At 34.4% G+C, this 23737-nt stretch overlaps 2 protein-coding genes and 1 long non-coding RNA gene across 4 annotated transcripts; 1 reads left to right on the top strand and 2 right to left on the bottom strand.

Moving 5' to 3' along the window:
* Positions 1-682: 682 nt before the first annotated feature.
* Positions 683-14369, bottom strand: LOC134276678 (beta-parvin-like; the record flags this gene model as incomplete). Its single annotated transcript, XM_062758949.1, has 12 exons — positions 14239-14369; positions 9315-9404; positions 8032-8102; positions 6990-7092; positions 4385-4531; positions 3715-3830; positions 3448-3506; positions 3135-3154; positions 2899-2960; positions 1863-1931; positions 1582-1668; positions 683-784 (listed from the first exon to the last, which is right to left on the bottom strand). Coding segments are annotated over exons 1-12 (1029 nt in total), but the record flags the coding sequence as incomplete, so codon positions are not given.
* On the bottom strand, positions 10732-13172 carry LOC134276677 (uncharacterized). The gene is made up of 3 exons (XR_009994097.1): positions 12703-13172; positions 11690-11811; positions 10732-11583 (listed from the first exon to the last, which is right to left on the bottom strand). It is a non-coding gene; the product is annotated as an uncharacterized LOC134276677 (long non-coding RNA).
* Positions 14370-14717: 348 nt separating the features above from the next.
* LOC134276679 (translocator protein-like) lies at positions 14718-22225 on the top strand. Of its 2 annotated transcripts, none has more exons than XM_062758951.1 (5): positions 14718-14835; positions 15702-15787; positions 17827-17860; positions 20224-20439; positions 21550-22225. In XM_062758951.1, the coding sequence occupies exons 2-5, from the start codon at positions 15720-15722 to the stop codon at positions 21730-21732; spliced, it is 501 nt and encodes a 166-aa protein (XP_062614935.1). In that variant the 5' UTR covers positions 14718-14835; positions 15702-15719; the 3' UTR covers positions 21733-22225. The 2 variants fall into 2 exon arrangements, with proteins under 2 accessions (XP_062614935.1, XP_062614936.1); XM_062758952.1 differs by having other exon boundaries at positions 14726-14835; positions 15718-15787.
* The last annotated feature ends 1512 nt before the right edge of the window (positions 22226-23737 follow it).

Raw genomic sequence — 23737 nt, 5'->3', positions numbered from 1 at the left:
TGCTAAAAGAATATAAAGTCAGTTCAATTAATCAAATTTTGAGATCTTTGAAAGTTCCTTATAAAAGATGTAAATTTCATTATATTTAACCTCAACGGGACTCAAAATCAGTTCGCTATATTTATATGTCAATAATTAAGGCCTCTAGTAAAGAAAGTCATAACTATACTACTACAAGACACTTACATAGGGCCTATAACTATACTTGTATGACAGGGTCTATGGTAAAGAAGTCCAGTTTCAATATGAATGGCAACAACCAACCTGTTCTATCCTGACCAGTACCAACAGAGGCAGAAAAATATCAGTCAACACCAGGACTTGGTGTATTTAATGGGGTTTGAATAAATGAAACAGTATTTATATGGATGGTGATTGTATGTTGGTGAATAAATTAATTATGATCAACTAATATAGTGCTTGACCACTCAGTACCAAATGTTTCCTGCAATGTTTTAATGTTACTTTATGGGATTCATCTAATGATAATCTACTAGAATTCAGTTCTTGAAAAAAGCCGTTTTACCAATTATATTTACTGGAAAAACTTCATATTAAACACTGTCAAGCTTAATTGAAGCTTTAATTCTCAAGCTGTTCTTGATTTTTTGGAACCTTATAATTAACTATTGCCCAGTAAAATCACATACAGTTAATTAATTAAGCCATGAATGACCTTTACCTTTTGATCAAAGTCAACCGGTGTGAGATGAAAGTCGTACAGAGGAACAAAGTACCCTTCAAGGAGCCCCATTAACAGGACCAGGTGGACGCCGTCGTGAAACTGTAAACAAAAATAACACAGTTAACAGAACCAGGTGGACGCCGTCGTGAAACTGTAAACAAAAATAACACAGTTAACAGAACCAGGTGGACGCCATCGTGAAACTGTAAACAAAAATAACACAGTTAACAGAACCAGGTGGACGCCATCGTGAAACTGTAAACAAAAATAACACAGTTAACAGAACCAGGTGGACGCCATCGTGAAACTGTAAACAAAAACAACACAGTTAACAGAACCAGGTGGACGCCATCGTGAAACTGTAAACAAAAATAACACAGTTAACAGAACCAGGTGGACGCCGTCGTGAAACTGTAAACAAAAAGAACACAGTTAAGAGAACCAGGTGGACGCCGTCGTGAAACTGTAAACAAAAATAACACAGTTAACAGAACCAGGTGGACGCCGTCGTGAAACTGTAAACAAAAATAACACAGTTAACAGAACCAGGTGGACGCCGTCGTGAAACTGTAAACAAAAATAACACAGTTAAGAGAACCAGGTGGACGCCATCGTGAAACTGTAAACAAAAATAACACAGTTAACAGAACCAGGTGGACGCCATCGTGAAACTGTAAACAAAAATAACACAGTTAACAGAACCAGGTGGACGCCATCGTGAAACTGTAAACAAAAATAACACAGTTAACAGAACCAGGTGGACGCCATCGTGAAACTGTAAACAAAAATAACACAGTTAACAGAACCAGGTGGACGCCATCGTGAAACTGTAAACAAAAATAACACAGTTAACAGAACCAGGTGGACGCCATCGTGAAACTGTAAACAAAAATAACACAGTTATGAGAACCAGGTGGACGCCATCGTGAAACTGTAAACAAAAATAACACAGTTAACAGAACCAGGTGGACGCCATCATGAAACTGTAAGCAAAAAGAACACAGTTAACCTACATCACAACAAGGATAAAAGAGTTACATCCCTTTACGTCAAATCATACACAAACTACATAATATTTACTGAAAAAGTTTTAAATCAATTTTTGGCAAAGTTTATCTTGATTTATCATAATAGAAATGAATTAAATACTGTATAACATATTTCTTTTTTTTTTTACCTGAGATTCAATATCGGTGACCTCTAAATTAATTTTCATTAATTGTTTGTTCACAAAAGTCACCAAAGTCTGGAAAGAAAATAAAACAATGTTCATCTCTAAAATTATACGTAAATTTTACCATTGAATAAATATACATGTATGTTAATAAAATATATAAAAATAAATAGGGATGTGCGATTTTATCGGTATACTGGTCCAGAAAATATTTATTTATTTGCTCAATCTTTCAAATTTCAATTACAGAAAGCCTAAAAACTGTTGTAAAAGGTGAAAAGAACGGCATCTTACCCTCCAAACATGATTAATTTCATTAACAAAAAAATTTCAAAAAAGTGAAATTTTGTTTTCCTAGCATATTTTAAAGAAAAATAATGACTGTTCATTTAAAATCATTGTAAAAATTACTTGTAAAAATACCATGATGCTATTGTGATATTTTGGGAAAAAATTGTGTTATATTTCAAATAAATTTTTTAGCGATACCCATCCCTAAAAATAAACAATAAATATTCCCTACTACTTTACACTTCTTAAGGCCATCCTTAAAAAAATTTTTTTTTGCGGTAACGCGCCTCATCATTTAAGGTGTGGGTAGGTAGGTAGGCTTATTTTTTTTTTTTTTGGAGACAAAAAGTCAGAATTAAATTTCGATTAGATAGAGGTATTAACTATGTCTTAGATTTCACTTTAAGTTACTAATCAAACAAGAAAATTAAGGCATTCTTAATGAATCCAATCTTTTATTGTTCAAATATCAGAACACATCAGTTCTTTTTTAAAAAACGGCGTCTACAGGTGCAATGGGGACGTAAAAAAATGTCAATAGGATAAAATTAGAAAATGGATCTGTAAAAAAAAAAAAAAAAATTTTTTTTTGAACCCATAAAAAAAATCCAGTAGGGTGGATTTTGGTGAGTCGGTCGCGTTACCGCAAAAAAACAATTTTTTAAGGATGGCCTAAATGATAATTGTGTGACTTATTAGATTTATTTCAGTGATACCTGTGTGGAATAATCATGACAAGACTCGTTACCTTTTTGACGAGATTCAGTTTATCTGGAGCGTGATCAAACAGTGTGTCAAAGGCATCTCTCTCTGAAAAGACAAGGCACTTAAGATGTATCATACACTGCTAGTAGTATATAAAAGGTTTTCCTCTAAAGAGAATTTTCTGTTCTACACGTAATGAAATCAGATTTGAGAGACAGCTGTTATTGTAAACCTCATTCTACAGTCAGAAATAAACAGAACAAAGAAAGGAAGACTCACCAAATCTAGCTCCTATATCTCTGAAAGAGAGATGAACAGATAAACAGTCAAATGTTCACTTCTATTGTAAACTCTCCTCGATTGCAATACCCAAAAGGCAGAAATAATTTTTTTTTCATTAAAAATGAGGAAATAAATTGATTATAAACAAATATAGTTTACTGCAGGTCTTAGGAAAAAAATGTATGGATAAAAAGGAAAAGTTGTCTCCCTTTGTCACAGTGGTACTAGCCATTCAGTGAAAAAAAACAAAAAACAAAAAAACAACCCCCCCCCTAAAAGGTTACAGAGAACTATAGCTGTGAAGACTTACTCATTAACAGTTGTGATGTCCTCAGCAACTCTACGAGGCTGTAACATTCCATCTCTTTTCTGTTCATTCAAAAAAAAAAAGATTACTTAGATGTCATTTCATTTGATGACAGCAATCAAAATTCTTAAAAAGCTAATTCTGAAATACTTCTAAAACGCTACATCCTAAATCTCTCAATTATATTACTGTTATGGTAAAAAGCAAATGGAATATTACATGCTTTTTTTCATACTTTGTTTAAATATTACAATGACTTCTTTCACTTACAGTGACAACAACTAAATTCACAGAAACATTTTCTGGCAATCTAATTGGTGCTCTGAAATGTCTCGCCAAGGCAACCAGAAGATGAAGTATGGCCACCAGGTTTTTTGAGTGAACACCTAAAACAATAAAACTCATTTGTTGTAAAATTCTCAGGAACATGACCTCTTGACCTCTCACTCACACGATGCCTGAATCATATGCTATACAAATTAAAGAACTTCAATTACAAAATATGAATCCGAAAGATTTTCAAACAAACTTTACCTACAATTGAGTGATTGTGATTACTTAGAAAACTAGATGCTGTAGAAAATTTTTAGATCCCTAATTGGCCCCCAGCAGGGTGAGAATATAATTCCTAAATCCTTGCACATTTAAAGAACACAGTCTTTTATAATCCATATCTGAATAATGGATAAAAAGGTTGATTCTATAAATACCATATAGGCAGAATTTTTAGCAGTTTTGGCATAATAAGCGAGGGTGTTAAGATTGTGTCTCGCTAAAAATTCCAATTAAACAAAAATTACTATCTATGCTCCATTTACTCTGGGTCCACGGAGGGTTCTATAAATAACTTACTATCTACGCTCCATTTACTCTGGGTGATTCTATAAATAACTTACTATCTACGCTCCATTTACTCTGGATGATTATATGAATAACTTACTATCTACACTCCATTTACTCTGGGTCCAGGGCGGGCTCTGATGTAGAATTCTATTGATGACTGTTAAGATGATCTGTAGTTTTTGTTTCTGACCCTGCTCAGACTGTGTGACCTCTGGAACTTCGACCCTTAACCCCGCCAGCTTCTCTGCAAGGGAGTAAACTCTTGAGTTGAATGAATTTTGAAGTATGAAACAAGAAAGAAATTGATTAGGTAAAGCACCGATTACACATTAGTGTGGCAGCCAAAGATGTTTACTTTCATTGTACACTTTTCCTACTACTAGTATTCTCAATATACAGGGGGTGTAAAAAAAAAAGATGGGGTGTAATAGGCAGGGAGTATAATATGTAGTGAGTGTAATATGTACGGGGTGTAATATACAAGAAGTGTAATATGCAAGGAGTGTAATATGCAGTGAGTGTAATAATAAGGGAGTATAATATGCTAGCAGTTATATAAGCAGAATTCCTTTACTTATTGTACTGAGCATCCTTCCTGACATGATCATGTCACAGTGTTTCTGCAAACTTTTAAAACCAAGGGTCATTATGACCCTTTGATTTAAAGTTTTGGGAGTCAAAAAGATTTTTTGATGGTCAGTTAAACATATTTTGGTTTAGTTTTTATATATTAGCTCTGCCATCTAAAATCATATATTTGATGTTTTAAAAAAACGAAAGTAAAATATAATTGATATTACTTTTATTTACCGGTACACTGTCACATTTTACAGATTACGCCATTAGGGCTTCGTGAATACCACAATCAAAAGATAACAATTGAAAGAGGTTGAATTCTTTGCAAAACTGTTTATTAATGATTTGAACTTTGCTCACCTCTTTTTAGCATTATTGGCCTTTTTGACAAAGCCAAGCTGATATAAATATGCCGATGTAAGACTGAACATGCTGAAGAGCCATTTTTATCTGCATTTGCGGTTTTGTTCAGATCGTAGAAAAGAATTTAATAGATTGTTGACGTGGAAATGCCGATTTCAATCACTGCCACTTTGAAATTAAACTAAAAGCAATGATGAATTCCTAGAAAGTTGCCCGGAATGTAAACTAAACATGTAAAATATCTTCTATAAAGGCATCAATATTGAACTGGATTTTTAAAATTCGTTTTCATATTTTTTTTCTGCGTCATGATGACCCTTGAGGTGAATTTTTTGGGGGTAAAAAGTATTTTTTATGCGTAAAATACGCAGAAATATGCGTTAACGGAAACACTGTGTCAGTCTGTGACAGTCTTGCCTGGTGTCTGATACCGGTATATATCAAAATTAATTTTATTTTGCTGGTTTTTCCAATAAAGCAGGGTTCTCCACATGGGGTTTTACCATGGCGGCCCACATGGTTAAATTTATGTGCGCCATGGTTAAACAAGCTGCGCCATGGTTAAAATCGGCAGGGGCCATTATTAAATTTTTTAGCACTTCAGTCCTGACACATGCTTTTTTAATGACTTGAGTAGTTAATTGTGTTTATACTATGACTGCCATGCACCTCGCATGCCACAAAGGAAAGCGGAGTGTGCTAAATAAACACGTCGTTATTAATTAACGACTATGCTGTGAAGTGTGACAATCAATGGAGAGTCAATCAGCTGATCAGATGATCAATATCTTGAGAGTTTATTATCCTGTACACATGTAAATAATTTTGGGAAATTTAAACATGTTCACTAAATTATTAGATATATAACGGGTTAACTTTATGATAATCGTCATGCATGCGAGTTAGGTTTCTGTGCCAGAAAACCTAGGCCTAGTCTGTAAAAATTTCATATTTATCTGTATTTAATCCATTTCCCATGCTCTGTTTTTTTTAAAGCTTTATTTTTATTATCTATCTGATAAAATGTGCATAGTGTCTACTTCTCAATCGCCGTCTTAGTTTTAATCGCTGTCTTAGTCTTGGTTTTAGAGTTACTTCCCGTTGTTATGAAACTTTGCGTGGCGCTATCTTTAGCACTTGGACATGTGGTGAAGTAAACAAAACTTGGTGAAAAATGCATATCTAGAAAAATAAACGTCGACACTTGACCAAATGTTCTATTGTATGTTAACTTAATAGAAATACTACCCATTCATCAGTTTTAGTCATATTGGACAAAACATTTCATACAACAGGCTACAATTCCCTATAATTATTAATTTCTGAAAAATATTGCCATGCATACTGACTTACTGTATTAACAATTTTTCTTTAGAAGGTAACTACAATTTTGGACAAATTTTGGTACATTTGTGAAGTAAGATACCAGATAAATCCTTTTCAATTTAATTATTATTTTTTTAATTTTAAAAAGTGTTAGTTATTCCATTGTTTTGTGTTGAGTGGTTAAGTTTAAAAATTGAAAAACCAATCATTGATTAATGAAGATTAGGAAGTCTAACAAGCATTCGTTTTTTCAGCCACATTTCGCCTTTGCGCAGCTTCCTCCATGGTTAAATTTTCAAATGTGGAGAACCCTGATAAAGTACCGTACCCCTTGACTTTTGTTCCTGGGCTTCCTATATAATTACATGTACTTACCAATCAACTTCTGAAGAATCTGTCCATCAAACAAATCTTCCTATATAATTACATGTACTTACCAATCAACTTCTGAAGAATCTGACCATCAAACAAATCCTCCTCGATGTCCTTCACAATGATACGATCATCAGCTAGAACGTCGTTAATCCAGTCCAGCAACATCTACAACATGTACGATATAAATAATTATGTAAAGACTAACTGACATCCACAATGTATTAACCTAGGTAATCAGAGATTACAGAGCTCACCTACAAGTATAAACCTAGGTAATCAGAGATTACAGGGCTCACTGCAATGAATGTTGTCTTTAAGAAAGGCAAAGTTCCACATTAAACTAAGAATCTAGTAGTGTACATCCCAAGATGCAACATGTATGTAATTTTGATCTGACAGGGCTTGCAGTTACGTAGTTAGGAAATGGACTTCAAAAACTTTAAATTAGTAATTCATCCAGAAACTGTAGTTCAAATTCATCATCTGAAGCAAGTTTAAGAGTGTTTGTCCTTGAATGCATAATCCGTGCAAGTTTGGTTCAGATAGGCCTTATAGATTCTTAGTAATGGAACTGATCACTCATCTGGAAAATGTAGGTTGGATTCAGCATCCAAAGCAAGTCCAGAAGTGTGCATCCTTGTATGTATCATCTATGAAGTTTGGTCAATAAAGGGTTTATATTACTTGGAAGGGAGACCTTCTCCAAAAACTTGAACCTGCACCAAAAACCTTAACCTGCTCTTAAAACATTAACATGGCCATTGCTTAGCTGAAATTGCAGCATCTGAGACCAAGCATCTTTCATGCATCTCTAATTAATGCAGGGCATAAAAGTACTTAAACAGAAAACTGCTCCAAAAACCTTAACCTTGGGATGTTGACACCGACGCCGAGGGTATCGCATTAGGCCCCCCCCCCTCCCCCAACTTTGTTAAGGTGAGCTAAAAATCAGCAATCAAAAGAACTTACAACTTAACAAAATTTACCTTAGTCAAACATACTCTACTAGCAGCCCTTATCAAACCTTTTTGTTAAAAATTAGAATAAACATGCAAAGAAACTTCTTTTGATTAATATTCATCTACAGTCTGAGGGAACTCTTACCTTTATCAGTTCTTTAACTTTGGGGTCCTCTCTGGATTGAGGTTCTATCATTGACCGCTCCTCATTTTCATCTAAAACAGAGTCATTTCACATTTAAATCACTGCCTAAAATACTGTAAAATCATAAATTTCTGTGGGGTTAATTTTTGTTTTTTCGGGGCATGAAGAGACCCATAAAATTATGACCGCCACAAAATGTAATTTATCACATATATTACCGTACTAAGTAACAATTCTTCAAAATGAAATCAAATCCCCATGAACCAATACATTTTCCTCAAAGCACCAAAATTTTACCCCTCGAAAAATATGATATTTTAGATCTAAAAATGTTCTGCTAACTCTAGAATTTATGTGTTCAAACCTGTTAAAACTGTGATTTACAGGGTATTTAGGTCTCCCTTACTTAGTGCTAAGCTTCAATCTGTGGAAGTGTGGGGCTAGAGAGAGATAACAGTGTGTATCCCCCAGGTCAAATGTGAGCAATGTGGGGCTAGTGGGAGGGTACTTACCCAGTGTGTATCCCCCAGGTCAAATGTGAGCAATGTGGGGCTAGTGGGAGGGTACTTACCCAGTGTGTATCCCCCAGGTCAAATGTGGGGCTAGTGGGAGGGTACTTACCCAGTGTGCACCCCCAGGTCAAATGTTGGGCTAGTGGGAGGGTACTTACCCAGTGTGTATCCCCCAGGTCAAATGTGGGGCTAGTGGGAGGGTACTTACCCAGTGTGTATCCCCCAGGTCAAATGTGGGGCTAGTGGGAGGGTACTTACCCAGTGTGTATCCCCCAGGTCAAATGTGGGGAATGTGGGGCTTAAGTGGGAGGGTACTTACCCAGTGTGTATCCCCCAGGTCAAATGTGGGGAATGTGGGGCTAGTGGGAGGGTACTTACCCAGTGTGTATCCCCCAGGTCAAATGTGGGGAATGTGGGGCTAGTGGGAGGGTACTTACCCAGTGTGTATCCCCCAGGTCAAATGTGGGGCTAGTGGGAGGGTACTTACCCAGTGTGTATCCCCCAGGTCAAATGTGGGGCTAGTGGGAGGGTACTTACCCAGTGTGTACCCCCAGGTCAAATGTGGGGCTAGTAGGAGGGTACTTACCCAGTGTGTACCCCCCGGGTCAAATGTGGGGAATGTGGGGCTATTGGGAGGTTACTTACCCAGAGTGTACCCCCCCCCCCCCCCGGTCAAATGTGGGGATTGTGGGGCTAGTGGGAGGGTACTTACCCAGAGTGTACCCCCCAGGTCAAATGTGGGGAATGTGGGGCTAGTGGGAGGGTACTTACCCAGTGTGTACCCCTCTGGTCCAATGTCAGGGACAGTGGGACTTGTGGGAGACTCAATTGCATGTTTTCCCTCCTCCTGGAGCTCACTCACTGAAACAAAATATTAAAAAAGTGTAACCTAAATATAACAAAAGTGTAACTTAAATATAACAAAAGTGTAACCTAAATATAACAAAAGTGTAACCTAAATATAAAAAAAGTGTAACCTAAATATAACAAAAGTGTAACCTAAAACTAGATTAATGCAGCAATATTAACTCGATCTGTTTGATCAAAATTTATTTCAAGAGAAAGAGAGAAAAATACAGAGGAGAAGGAGAGGTGACGAATAATGACAGGTAAGTAAACAGTTGATTAAATTCAAGCGTACATCCTCTTGTATGGTTCACTTAACTTTGTATAGTCTTTATTTGGATTATATTTTAGGTTGAAAGGCATACGCAACTTCAAAAAGGTTTGTTATAATTAATTTTGAAGGTATTTCAAATGTAAATCCCTTTGTATTTTTTCAAGTTCGTTTTGGAGCGATTCTGCAATTTTTTGCTACATTGGGAGTATATGGGTGGTATTCAAACTGTGGTGAGGGCTTGTCCCAAGACACAGTTAGATTATTCTAACTAGTGACTGGTCATTAGGGGATGCTTAAAATACTTCGCCTCACGCCTGCAGAGGAAATGAAGCAACACTTTGGGGTCATTTTAAGGTCTTTCCATACTCATAGTTATATGGGTTTAATCCCAAATTTGTTTTGCATACTAGAAGTAGGATATCTAAGCAACACAAAAAACAAATAAAACTAGCCCATTGCCACATTAATTAAGTATATCAATGAGATCAAGATATGTCTGTTTTTCAAATTTATTAAAATTCATGCTGAGGTACTTTTTATGTTGGTTGCTAATTAACTGGCTAGAAAGTAGATCTTATAATACAATAGATAAACTGAAATAATATTTTTACACAATTTTTTTAACAATACAGTCACATATACATGTTTAAATGAAAAAGAAAGCATTTATGTTGTTCCGCTAAAGTTGAAAAGAAAATGAAAATTATCAGCAAGTTCAGGTAAAATAACAAAAATATGGGTTTAAACCTAATAATTCTTTTGGAAGTAAGTAAATAAACATCTAACAAATTGATAAACATAAAAAAATGTATACCTTTCCATATTGATAAAGTCAGTGCAGGCTGCTTTTTAACCCCCCCCCCCCCCCCCATTTTTTTCTCAAACACAAAGAAAAAATACAAAATTACCTGCATGAAACTTTTCTTTTGATATCCATTATATGTACTGAAGAAGTTGAAACATGAGAAGGCACATCTACAGAGTGACCCAAATGACCTTGACCTTTAACCTTTCAGCAAATAAGAATTTTTTTAGAGAAAAAGTTGAAAGACCCAACCACTTGCTGGTATTTTTCATGTTTTTTACCCTCAATATCTGGACCTGGGATATTTCTAAATATTCACATCAATAGTAAATACATACTACACATTTGTAAATGTTCTCATGGTGCATTCAAATAAGCCACAACTTTGTCAATAACATTTTTGGATTTTGATACTCTCAGGATCTTTGTTTCATCTGCACGTTCACAGAACACATTCCAGATTCCATTGTATGGGTCACGTTTGTGAATTCATCTCAGCTTTGATACTAGATAGACTAAGGGAACAATAAACAAGATTCTTCAATATGTTTGGCAGGGATGAAATAACTTTAGACTTCACTGAGGTGTCTAATGATGATTTGCATGCGTAGTATGACAGAGCAAACACATCATTTGAAGATGACATATCAGATATTCTTTTTCTCGTAGAGTTGCTTAAGTGATTGTGTGCATCTTAAGATGTGATTTCACTAAAATCTCTTGCTTATAGTTCTCTACATCAATCCCTTTTTTCTGGATTTTTTTTTTTGCAAGTTCCATTCTATCAAGAAATCCAGAAACATTTTCTTTGAAATGTTCCAATAAACCATATTTTGTCAGCTGATTCACCAGGACTGGGACATCAAAATTCTGCACATTGTGGCCAACCAAAATGGGCTTGAAAAATTCCTTTAAAAACTCAAGGAAATATCTAAGACCATCCTCTGGAGGGACTGATGTAACTGTTTGTCCTTTATGTTTTAGTACTCCACCAATGTATGTCATCCGAGGGGCCACAGAAGCTTCAAGACAAATCTGAGTTGTTGGTCACATATAGACATTCATCTCTTCATTCCCTGATACTGCAGCAATCTGTAGAATATCTGGTGTTCTGGCTACAATTATAATTTAGACAATTAGAACTTCCAATGCAAAAATGTAAATTTACATATACCAACAAATAACAAACTATTTGCAAGCTGAAAAAAATAGTAAACTTACCTAGCCAAAAGTGAAAAAATATCATTGTGGACTATGATCTGGAGAAACTTTGTCTTGCTTCAAAACAATGTCGTAGAGATCAGCATGATCTTGAAAAGCAATCTTTGATTGGTAGGTTTCACCTGTTCAAAAAAGGCTAAAAAGTGAAAATGGAAAAATACATGTATCATTTGATTAATGTCAATAATATCAGTAATATCATGCTTTTGAATGAATCGCCCAGCTAGGAGACATGGTGCACTTCCTGTTCAGCTTTAATAAAATTTTATTTAAAAATATAAATTTGAAATATGTATTTGAGTTCATTATATAATGAGACTTATACAGTACACAGAGGGGCACATCCAATATTTCAAATTCTAGAAATGTTTGACAACAACAGATCAACAATTACACACAATCTGATCATCAAAGTTAAATATATACATTCACTGTGTTTTTCTAGTAAGCCAACTGTGAAACTGATTTGAAAACCACTTTCGTGTATACTCATGTGTAGAAATATACACGGAGAAACGTGCGTTACAATGACGTCACAATGAGGCAGCAGCGATGTTGGAAAAAATGCAGTGATATATAGGGCAGCGAGAAATTCAAATACTTAGCATATTTTAGCTGCTTCCAAACATGTAAAATGTAAATATAAGGAATGTTTTTCAGTTTAGTGTGAATTATTGGTGTGTGAATCACACAGACTTGCACGTAGGCATATTTTTCATGCCTACGTGACAAGTCTGTGTGATTCACACACCAATAACTCACACAAAAATAAAAAAACATTCCTTAAATTAACAACTTTTTTGTGTTATGTTTGGGATTTTTAATTCCATAAGCATATTTTTATGTGGGTTTCCCCCAAACCCCCATTAATTATTCCTAAAATTTAAAAAAAAAAACTTTCAGATCTTAAAGGCAAACATGCCTGTAAACATGGTAAATGAAGGAATTGCCATTCACATATTACATTATTTTCCCACTATACATGAAGTTAGGGATATATTATGTTCACATACCTGCAGCTTACTTTGTTTTGACATCCCAGGCTTGGCCACCATTTACTGTAGCATGTTTAGTGCCAGTTGGTATATCATTTATAAAACCACACTCAGGATATGGGCATTTAACAAGTAAAATTTAGGCTAAACCGTTTTTTTTCACCCACACAGTTTAAGAGATGTAATAGCTGACTGCAAAGATAACATGCTTTAAGTCCATCAGCCAGGGTCTCCAATTCTACCACTCTTCTTCCAATACTCCATTCTCTGTCGTCTAAATTATCCGTGGTCACATCTTCTTGTCTAGCAACATGATGTATACAACGTGTTCATCGCAACTTTCTAACCTTTAAACATTATAATCGTGGTCAACTATATGTACGGCCGTAATAGGAACAAAATCCGATGGAAAACGAGATTTTCTGCCTTTATCCAAGGCGATTACTTAATGTTTATGGCCCTTTTTACAAACCTCCACTTTTTATTTCGCTCCATGTTGAAACCGGAAATGAAGAACGATCTCTAATAAATGAGTCAATACGGTCGGAAAATATTATTACAATTTTGTGACGTAATGCGGGTATGGAAATTCCTTAACTGGCTTGTATATGCAGACATTATCATTATGTTATTCATATTATACAATTATGGACTCTTTTGGTGTTGAATATGGTTTGTTATTCACCAGAAAAATATTCATATTGACCGAGGCGAAGCCGAGGTCAATATGGATACTTTTCTGGTGAATAACAAACCATATTCAACACCAAAAGAGTCCATAATTGTTTTATTATATAGTCCGAATTTGAATGAATAAGACATTGAACGCTGGATGACGACACCATTTTCATTAACAAACTTCCGTCGTTGAAAACAAATGTCCAGATTACAGTTTGTCACCTCCGTGTTTTCCTTTCCGAGTTTCGCTATGTGTGAGACGTCCAAATGTTTAAAAATAACCCTGCAATAGGTTTGTATAATATTTTTCCTGCTCATATTCGCAGCTCGCTGCGGGCGTTGCAATCATTGTTTACAACGTTGTTTTAGGTGTTGATTGTGACGTCACAACGCCGCTGCACGCGCAATGTCCCCCCGGTGAATACGGCCTCAAATCCAGTGAATATGTAGTGTTATGAACTGTTTGCGCTTGTATAGATTATATAGGGAATATAAATAGACTATATAATAATATTTGTTATTTTAATTTACAGTTACTTTTCCGAACATACAGCATTTGCATTCATTCATTTCATAGATGTAAATTTTTTTCAAACATCATAATCCAGCCTCAGTCAACCCTTATAAACTGATCAACATGATAATTTAATCTAATGTTTTTAATAACCTTTGAAAGTTAAGTAGTAGAAATCAATTACCCTGCCAATATTAGAGATTTCTTTGCAATCAAAGAACCGAAATACTTGTGCATAAATCAAACATGAGTTTTGGCCTTATTTGGAAAAGGAAACTAGATGTAAACAAATCTTGAACTTGGATTTTAATTATGTTTCCACACTAATTATGATACTAATATAAACACATAATTTTTAAGACCTTCTTTGGCTTTCTTCTTCCTGGCCAGAGTTCCTCCTAACTTATCTATAAACGACTCCTCCTTCTTTTTTGGAGTCAGAGTACTATTTGGAGAGGTAGCCATTTTTCGATTCCGGTTTACCTCTGGGGGCAACTAATTACAGAAGTAGGGAAGGAAGTAGTCCATTACATTGTGCAATTGAAATTAAATTAGAATTACTATGACTTTAATATCAATACCCAAAATTTAACTGTACAAAATCTTGAATAGGCCTAACAGAAATTTGCCAAAAGTTAATAACAAATAAATAAAATTCTCTATCATCAGATTGAAAAAAATATAGTACGGTTGGAAAATTAATTTCCGGAGTAATTTTCCCTTTTTTTTTTTTTTTTTTTTCTTAAAAATAAATGTAGATAGTATTCTCATCAATACAATCAGTATTCAGCATTTTTTTTATACATCGGAACAACAGAATTAACTATAATACTCACAGGAAGTTGTTTAAGTAGTGTAACAAAAGTTCAAAGGTCATTTTCGTCTGCTAAAGGAAGTCAGGAAAGGGCACCTGTTTTTACGTAAATCAGCTGATTTTGTCCGGTTACAAAGTGGTGCAGGTGGGGTTTTCTTTTCATTAATTAAAACAAATTCTTTTAAAAAAGATGTTAAAACATTTTTGAACATATCGACAGTTGGTATTAGATAAACGCAGAATCTACTGTACTCGGCAGTTTAAGGTCATCATCAATTGCATGCCCGGTCGATCAACTTCTAGAACTTTAAAGAAGCGTGTAGATATTGATACAAATGGTTACATATTTATACTGTAGTTTGTGAACCTGTTAAGGACAGTAGGATAACTCTTTATTTGTAGTTGTGCATTTTTGACCATTGACTTTGATTTCCTGAAGATGTCTGAATTGGCAATTCATCAGGTCCAGTCCAAAGACTATTTCTACCTACGTAGCTATTAATAGCTACCTAGGTATTTAAAGCTACCAAAAGTAGCTATTTTTACCTACTTTATATAATTTATGCATTTTGCGACCAAAAGACCAAACGGCGCAACATGGGGAATGCTATATTTTTTGATACGGTCACACTAATGATGAATACGACAAAATTTTGGCCAAAAAATGATTACTTCCTGAATCTGTAATTTTACATTAGTTTCTATGCAAAATTGATAAGATACGAAGTTTTCATTTTTTGGCCAAATTTTTGTCATATTCATCATCAGTGTGACTGTATCAAGAAATTTTGTGCCCACCATGTTGCGCCGTTCCCGCATTTGGCCACAAAATGCAAGTAAAGCAGAAAGTAGGTAAAAATAGCTACTTTGGGTAGCTTTAAATACCTAGGTAGCTATTAATACCTACGTAGGTAGAAATAGTCTTTGGACTGGACCTGTTCATGCACTCTCATTTCATTGTAAAACATATTATTTTTAACATTTTGTAAAAGTTTTGGTTTAACATTATAGTCTCAACATCTTACAGATATGTCGGAGTATTTGAAGCCTGCTGCAGCCATCGCACTGCCCTATGTAGGGGCAGCCTTTGGTTCCCTCCCGTACCAAACATTCTAACAAATGCTCATGAGCAGCTCATGAGACTCACATGAGAATCAAGTAAGAATTGTATGCAAATTAGGTAGAATTGGATTTTGCTCATGTGCAGATTGTTAGTCTTTGTTAGGGAAGAAAATACTAACCAAAATGCACATGTGCAAAATTATGCTCACCTCAATGCTCATGAGCAAAAGTCTATTCAATTTGCTCACCTAAGAACAGCGTAATTCAAGCTATTAGCATTTGTAGTGATTTTTCTAAGTTCAGTTTTCTCAGGTGAGCAAGAGGTGAGGAAATTGGACATAGGCAAAATTCAATAAAAGAACCAAAACCAAAAATTTACAAGTCTCAATTCCTCACATGAGGCTCACGTGAGGAAATACAATACTTTGACACTCTATGTGGTCCAAGCTTTCCGAAGCCTTGATTACTAATTGACCATGTGTTAAGTGTTAGCACTTCCTGATGATAGCATCACAAATGATTGGGGACCAGGCAGGAATATCTTAATTTCTTGAGCTTCTAATCTTTATATTCCCATCAATTTGAAAATGCTTTCCTTTACTTAAACAACCTCTTGTGTCCCCCACTGTTACTTAAGGTGGGGACAGTATCCAATGAGGAGAGCCAGTTAGGATTTGTGCGCCTTCTCAGACCAGTTCAAAATTTCAAGACAAAATGTTTGTGAGGGACATTGAAAGTACATGTATATGGATTAATACAGTGAAGAACTGAAATATGCTTTTTGAAATACAATGTCATCACCATATTGAACTAGATGCCAACCTTTAAAAGTTACAAATGTGTACAGTATGTCCATGGGATGAGGAAATGATTAAAGATCAATTAGATATTACCAATGGTGCAGCTCTAACAATGATGGAAAATTTCGAAGATATCGCAGCTGATCTAAGAATAGGGTAAGTGTTTGAAATTTAACATTTAATGCAGAATGTTATCAGGAATTAATGTTTAATTAAGAACTATAAATATGGTAAGAACAGATTAGGTCAGAGTGTACAATTGACAGCCTCAGTGTGGTATTCTATATGAATCATGCACATGTCTTTAAGTTGCTAATTAAATATTGATGCATATGATTTTTCTATTGACTGGCACTGGCTTTTCATGATCAAGAGAACCTTGAAAATATACTAACGTAATTGTTATAACTTCAAAATATTTTGCAGATAATTTAAAAGTTGGAATCAAAGGATCTGCAGATTAATTACGGACCCTAGCTGAGCCTGCATACATGACAGAGTTCTGATGTTTGCACTCATTTAAAGGAAATGCAAGGAAAAAGAATGGAACAGGATGAATTTATTATAATTCTAATAACCACTGGATTATTATTTCAAACCCAAGTATGACTGCCACTCATAAATTCAGCAAAGGCAGAAGCATCTACTTGCCTCCAAGACAACTTTTATCCATCTAGTACTAGTGCAGTTACAAATGTTGACTGGACATTTACATAGGATGTTCTATGTAAATCTACTGGAAATGAAACTATTGGATATATTATGCCTTGATTGATGTGTACTGTACATAATTATAATAATTTAATTTAAATTTTTATTTCAATTTAATTTCAACTTTTATTTTATTTTTAATTTTATTTCTACTGAAATGAAGTTCATCGAACATAATCATGCATGCATCTATTTACATGTACATGTTGCTCTTGAAAGAGTATTTAAAATGTAATTGATGAATCACATTTTAAAATTACATAATTATATAATGTTTGTAATCTGAATTTTGTTCTATTTCTGCTTGTTCCAAGTGAGCAATTGTTGCACATGAGTCTCATAAGCCTCATGAGATTCATGTGAGCAATATTCTAGGTGAGCAAAATGATTCCACACGTGAGCAAAAAATGCTCATGTGCAGAACCCTGCTCACGTGAGCATTTCACCTAATTTGCATGTTAAATTGCACATGAGACTCACATGAGCAACTCAGGTGAGGAAATCTGGTTAGTCCTCACGTGAGCTGCTCATGAGCAAATTGTGAGAATGGTTTGGTATGGGCTAATCTCAAGGAGAAATATTTCAACTTGGTATGAGGTGAGCATGCAGGTCTGGTACAATCACTAGATTTAGCTTGAATTACCTGAAGTAGCTTTATTTAGCTACCAAATCAAACATTTCTTGAGTTAATTATCATTTTTCTTTGGATGTGCAGAAAATCGCACTTTGATACAGTGATAATTTTCAACTGTATTCTCATGGGACATTATTAATACAATTATGAAGTCTTTTGATGGTGAATAAGTTAACAAACCATACTCACCATCGAAAGATTCCATAATTGTTTTATTACATAGTCAGGATTTGAATGAATAAGATGTCTTACATTCAAATCCTGTACATGTCTATGAAATAAAACAAATATGGACTCTTTCAATGGTGAATATGGTTTGTTAACTACATGTACATTCATTTGAAGGCTGCCTGATCGAGGATTCCAATTTCATTAATGAACTTCTGTCTTAGAAAAATAATGTCCTCATTACAACTGAGCTCAAACTTCCATGTTTACCTCTCGATGTGCCTTTATATTTGACACCGAACTGTTAAGAAAATAAATGCAATAGACTTGAAAAAAAAATCCTGCTCATATATTCAGCTATCTCAGACCATTGAAACCACTAGCTGTTTTCAATGTTGATTGAGGTGTTAATTGTGGAGTCATAATGCCGCCGCAAGGGCACTGACACACCAGGTGAATATGACTTCAAATCCAGTGAACTGTTTGTGTTTGTATATATCATGATATATAGCTTTTAATATAGGGGCTATTTATAGACTATATATATATATAATAATTCTCAATATTGAATGAGTTTGATAATTAAAATGATTTCAAATTTATTGTATCTCAGAGGATATCTCATTATGTCATTAAGTCGATCATGGTGAGATCTACATGTACTAATTGAAATAGTCTAAGAAAAAAACCAAAAATTTAATGTTAGCATAAGGGATTATAACTCACTGATGATGATTAATTTTGTTAAGTATCATAGAATATTACCTGTTCAATGATTTTACATAACCACATGATGACACAGAAAATAATCTCATTGTATTCTCCAAAATTATTCAAGTGAAACGACATTATATAATCAATGTATTTAGTAGAAGGTAACATTTAAAATTATCATCCCTAGGAAACCATTGTCAACTGAGGCACTGTCAAGGTTTCATGCAGTTTTTATACTGACCCCCCCCCCCCCTTTCCCCTAGAGAAAAAAAGTTAACTGTGCATGCGTAAAGTTTGCACAGTCAACAACTTTTTTAAATATCACTTAATGTCAAGCTAACTTGATAGTTGCTAATCAAGTTCTATCACATGTGAGTGACTGGATTCATCAATTTCAGTAGCTAGCTTATAGAATTTTTAGCAAGAGTTATCTTTTTGGAATTCAAAATTTTAGTATGGTCAATAAAAAATAACATTCTAAGGTGTCATTTAAAACAAAAAGTGTGTGAGAGAGAAAAAGAGATTGTCAGAGAGAGAGAGAGAGAGAGAGAGAGAGAAGGGGCCGGGCTACAGAGAATCAAATAAGGAAATTTTTACATTTTAGTACATTTACTAGAGCAAGATCCCTGAAGCTAATACCAAACTACTCTTCAATACATCACTAATATGATTAAATACACCACTTATATGATTAAATCTACATGTACATAATATTAAGTTTGTTTTTTCCAATCAGACAAGACAGTTTGATCAGTGATAAATCTAAATTTCCCCTTACCGTTGTCCGTAGACCGTGTTAGTTTCTTGAGCGTGTTCATATTTAGAATTCCAGAGTTTGTAGTGGCTGTATCCTGTAACAGGCCCCTGGTTTCCTCCAAATCACAGGCACACAACAACAAACTCTGTTTTCCTGATTAGTTTATTTTTACATGATACCAAATTATAGGGAAGTGAGTGTGGTATATATACATTAGATGCTTTGTTTTTAATGAGTATAATAATTAATGTAATATAGTTGAATTCTGGTATCTTGGACACTGATACACGGTATATCTTGAATACTATGAATATGTCAAAGTGGTTTAGAAGTCCTGACTCCTTATTCCTAAATAAATCATTATACCCTGGATATTTAAAATCTGTGGATATCTCAGAGCTTTTTCTCAGTCCCTTTGAGTTTGAGATAATGAGGTTTTACTGTATTATCTTCTAATAATATGCCCATCCAAGTTACATTGAAAGAAAGCAATTATATAATTCTTCACATGGTATATATTGATTAAGTTCATCACTGTCAATATACGTACACATATATACTCATGGTGAGATTTCTTAGATGTAGTCCTGTTTTCCTTTTTTAAATACTGGTGTTCTGTGCAGTTACAAATAAGAGGTAAACATCTGAGTAAACTCATTGACAAAACACAATATTTATTTCTAACAGAATATCAAGCGCCCCTCTTGGAGGCCCCCTAACTATCTATTTGGACCGGTGTGGACTGCTCTGTATGGAGGTATGGGGTATGCTTCCTATCTGGTGTGGAAGGATGGAGGAGGGTTCCAGGGGGATGCAGCCTTACCCCTGGCTTTGTACGGCACACAGCTAGCCCTCAACTGGGCATGGACGCCCATCTTCTTTGGAGCCCACAGGCTGGGGCTGGTATGTAGTTTAAATGATTACCAATTTCCTGATATTTTTAAGAATTTATATACGTGTGTATTTGAATAAATGGAGATCTACTGAGAAAATTTTCAATTTGAATAATTATCTTCAAAAGCATAACTATTCCTTTATTTTAATACTGAATATTGATCATTGCAGATCAAGCAAGCACAGTTGATTGTACATGAATGTATATTCTCAGTTTATAGTGTAAGTGCACATGCACTTCAAACCCAGGAATAAATTTATGATATATTTCAGTGAAAGTTTTAAGTGTAGATCTAGCTGGTGTGAAAGCATATTTAGTTTTTGAATCATGCTAGAATACCATTTCAAATACATGTTCCTATATTTAAAGTGATATATGGCCTATTTTTTATAAGTTCTGACTATCTAAAATTAATAAGATCTTTCTATTTGTTTTGTTACTTTATATAAGGAGAAGAATTTCCTGTAAATTACACAATTTAAATCAATTGCGTTTCAAAGTTATCGCAGAATTTAAAACAATAACCGAATTATTTCCGACTCAGAAATAAATATCAGACATAGTTTAAAGTCAATTTAAGTAATAGAAACGTGGGGATATTTAAGTTCAAGATAGATGAAAATTTTAATTTGAATGTAAATAACAAATTTCGTGTAAATCTCCGCTTAATCTCATATTTTTATTTTTTACCTCAGATACGCCATATATAGCTTTAAAACATTTCATTAGAAAAATGGCTCTTTGTTGATAATTTGACTAAAGCAAGAGTTATTGAATGTAAAGCCAGGGTTAGGCATTAAGGCTTAGAATTAAATATCCAGTCTGTTGTTTATATAAACAATAAGTAACATCTGTTTATGACATTTCTAGGCTACCATAGAGATTGGTTGTGTATATAAACAATAAGTAACATCTGTTTATGACATTTCTAGGCTACCATAGAGATTGGTTGTGTATATAAACAATAAGTAACATCTGTTTATGACATTTCTAGGCTACCATAGAGATTGGGTGTCTATGTAAACAATAAGTAACATCTGTTTATGACATTTCTAGGCTACCATAGAGATTGGATGTCTATGTAAACAATAATTAACATCTGTTTATGACATTTCTAGGCTACCATAGAGATTGGATGTCTATGGGGGACCATTGTAGCCACAATCTTCGCATTCCGTGAGGTTAACAGAACAGCGGCCTACATCATGGTCCCGTACCTGGGCTGGGTGACCTTCGCCTCAGTACTGAACTTCAAAATTTGGAGAATGAACAAAGAGGATAAAGATACAAAGACATCATAGAGACAAACAAATTTAGCTATTGTTATAATGTAGAAAAACTAGTCACGATGGCATTTTTAGAGAGAAGTTTATGTTTAGATTTGCTTCTGAAGTACTTAATGAGAGGGCTAAAATGGGCTGAGCCTGCTGCCAAATCCCATTCGCTTCTAGATCTGTGAATAAAATATTGTTTAAATTTAAATTTAAGTACATACATGTGTATAGAAAATTAGGCCATCTTTAAAAATTTTAAAACTTATATTTCTTTGCCTTCTCTTGACACAGGATAAAAAATTGGTCAGCATGTCAGTGGGAAAATTTTTTCTTCCAGAAATTTTCTACATCAACACTGAATTTTTAAAACCATAAAAATTTAAAGGCATTTATAAATTAGAACAGTTGTTGTAAGGATGGGAAAATTATTGTATGAATAAAAATAATCATTTCCTGAAGGATTAAAAGTTTTGATACATGGCTTTTCACTTGATTTGCATAAATCTGATCTTCAAACCACTATATTCTTTACTTTCTTTTTAAAAAAATATCCTTGAATATTTTTTAAAGCCTTTATTTTATCAAACCATTGGGTTTGCTCAGATGTTGATACGATGTAAGTGCTGCCCTAACAAGGCAGAACTTTTCTGCAGGAGTTGTGACGTTAACGTGTGCAGTAATTGTGTTGTTTCGCATACAATGTCTCTACAACAGGAACACGTTGTTATCAAATATTCAGCAAAATTTGATGTTTATCCGAAGCTATGCTGTCCCAAGCACGTTGACCAAAGGTGCAATCTTCATTGCCAAGTTTGTGATATTCCTGTCTGCACTGAATGCATTGCATTTGGAGAGCATGTACGCCATGAGATGCAGAAAGTCAGCGAGAATCAGAAAGCAAAAGAAGGAGTTGTGGTCAAAAAAATAAAATTCCTGGAAGAGAAATTAGTTCCCGAATATCAAAGGATCATAGAGCTAATAAAGGAAGACATAGATGAGTTACCAGTTAGGAGCTTTTATTGTGGTCTTGCTGGCATATTAGGATATACATAATAAATATCTATTTTTTATAGACAAACATTTCCGTCTATTGTACCTCTATCCTATGGGTGTTGCTAAAACGCGGAACGGAAAACGGAATATATTATTTTGGATTAAATCACTTAAAATACACAAAATTTATCATAAACGATATATCTTGTACTTGGGGTCGAATTTCTTTCAGTACCATTCTTTCCATGGAGGGTGTGTATGACTCATAAATATATAATAGTTTACAATAAATTTTTATCAGAAATGATTTTTACAGCAAGAATATTGCTCTTTTATTACATTTTTACCCGTGAAATACCTTAATTTATTCATTGAATAAAAATGATATCCTGTCACAGCGTGAAAGGATATCAAAATGATATCCTGTCACAGTCTGACGAATATCAGAAGTGCGGGAAAACTCTCAATTTCCTTTCTCATAACGAAGATTGCTGTAAAAAAATCTTCCTTGACGTAATATAAGATAGATGGAAATAAATAAACCATTCTGACAGCGAATAAAACTGTCAAAATTACCAAAAATATGTTGTCAAATTCATGTTTACAGTGTGTTCACCTCACTTAGCTATATGACGTCTCAACCGCTCAACTATGACGTCACGAGCCCATGACTGTAATTACAAAAAGACAGAGGCAAAGGAAAAATCAAAGAATTTTTTTTAAAAATGTAATAAACAGAAAATTCAATGTTTTGTAGTTGAATATGGAATTTATTTCACTCGTGAGACAGGATTTTTTGATATTTTCACTCGTGCTTCGCACTCGTGAAAATATCAAAAATCCTGTCCCACTCATGAAATAAATTCCATATTCAACTACAAAACACTGAATATCCTCTATTTATTACATTTTTACCCGTGAAATACTGTAATTTATTCAATGAATAAAAATGATATCCTGTAACACTGTGAAAGGATATCAAAATGATATCCTGTCACAGTGTGACGAATATCAAAAGTGCGGGAAAACTCTCGATTTC

This window comes from Saccostrea cucullata, unplaced genomic scaffold, assembly GCF_032062105.1.
Source record: "Saccostrea cucullata isolate Sc308-1 unplaced genomic scaffold, CSIRO_AGI_Scuc_v1 ctg7060, whole genome shotgun sequence".
NCBI classification, from domain to species: domain Eukaryota; kingdom Metazoa; phylum Mollusca; class Bivalvia; order Ostreida; family Ostreidae; genus Saccostrea; species Saccostrea cuccullata.
The sequence above is the reverse complement of the archived record's forward strand: the minus strand, read 5'-3'. Positions and strand labels throughout refer to the sequence as shown.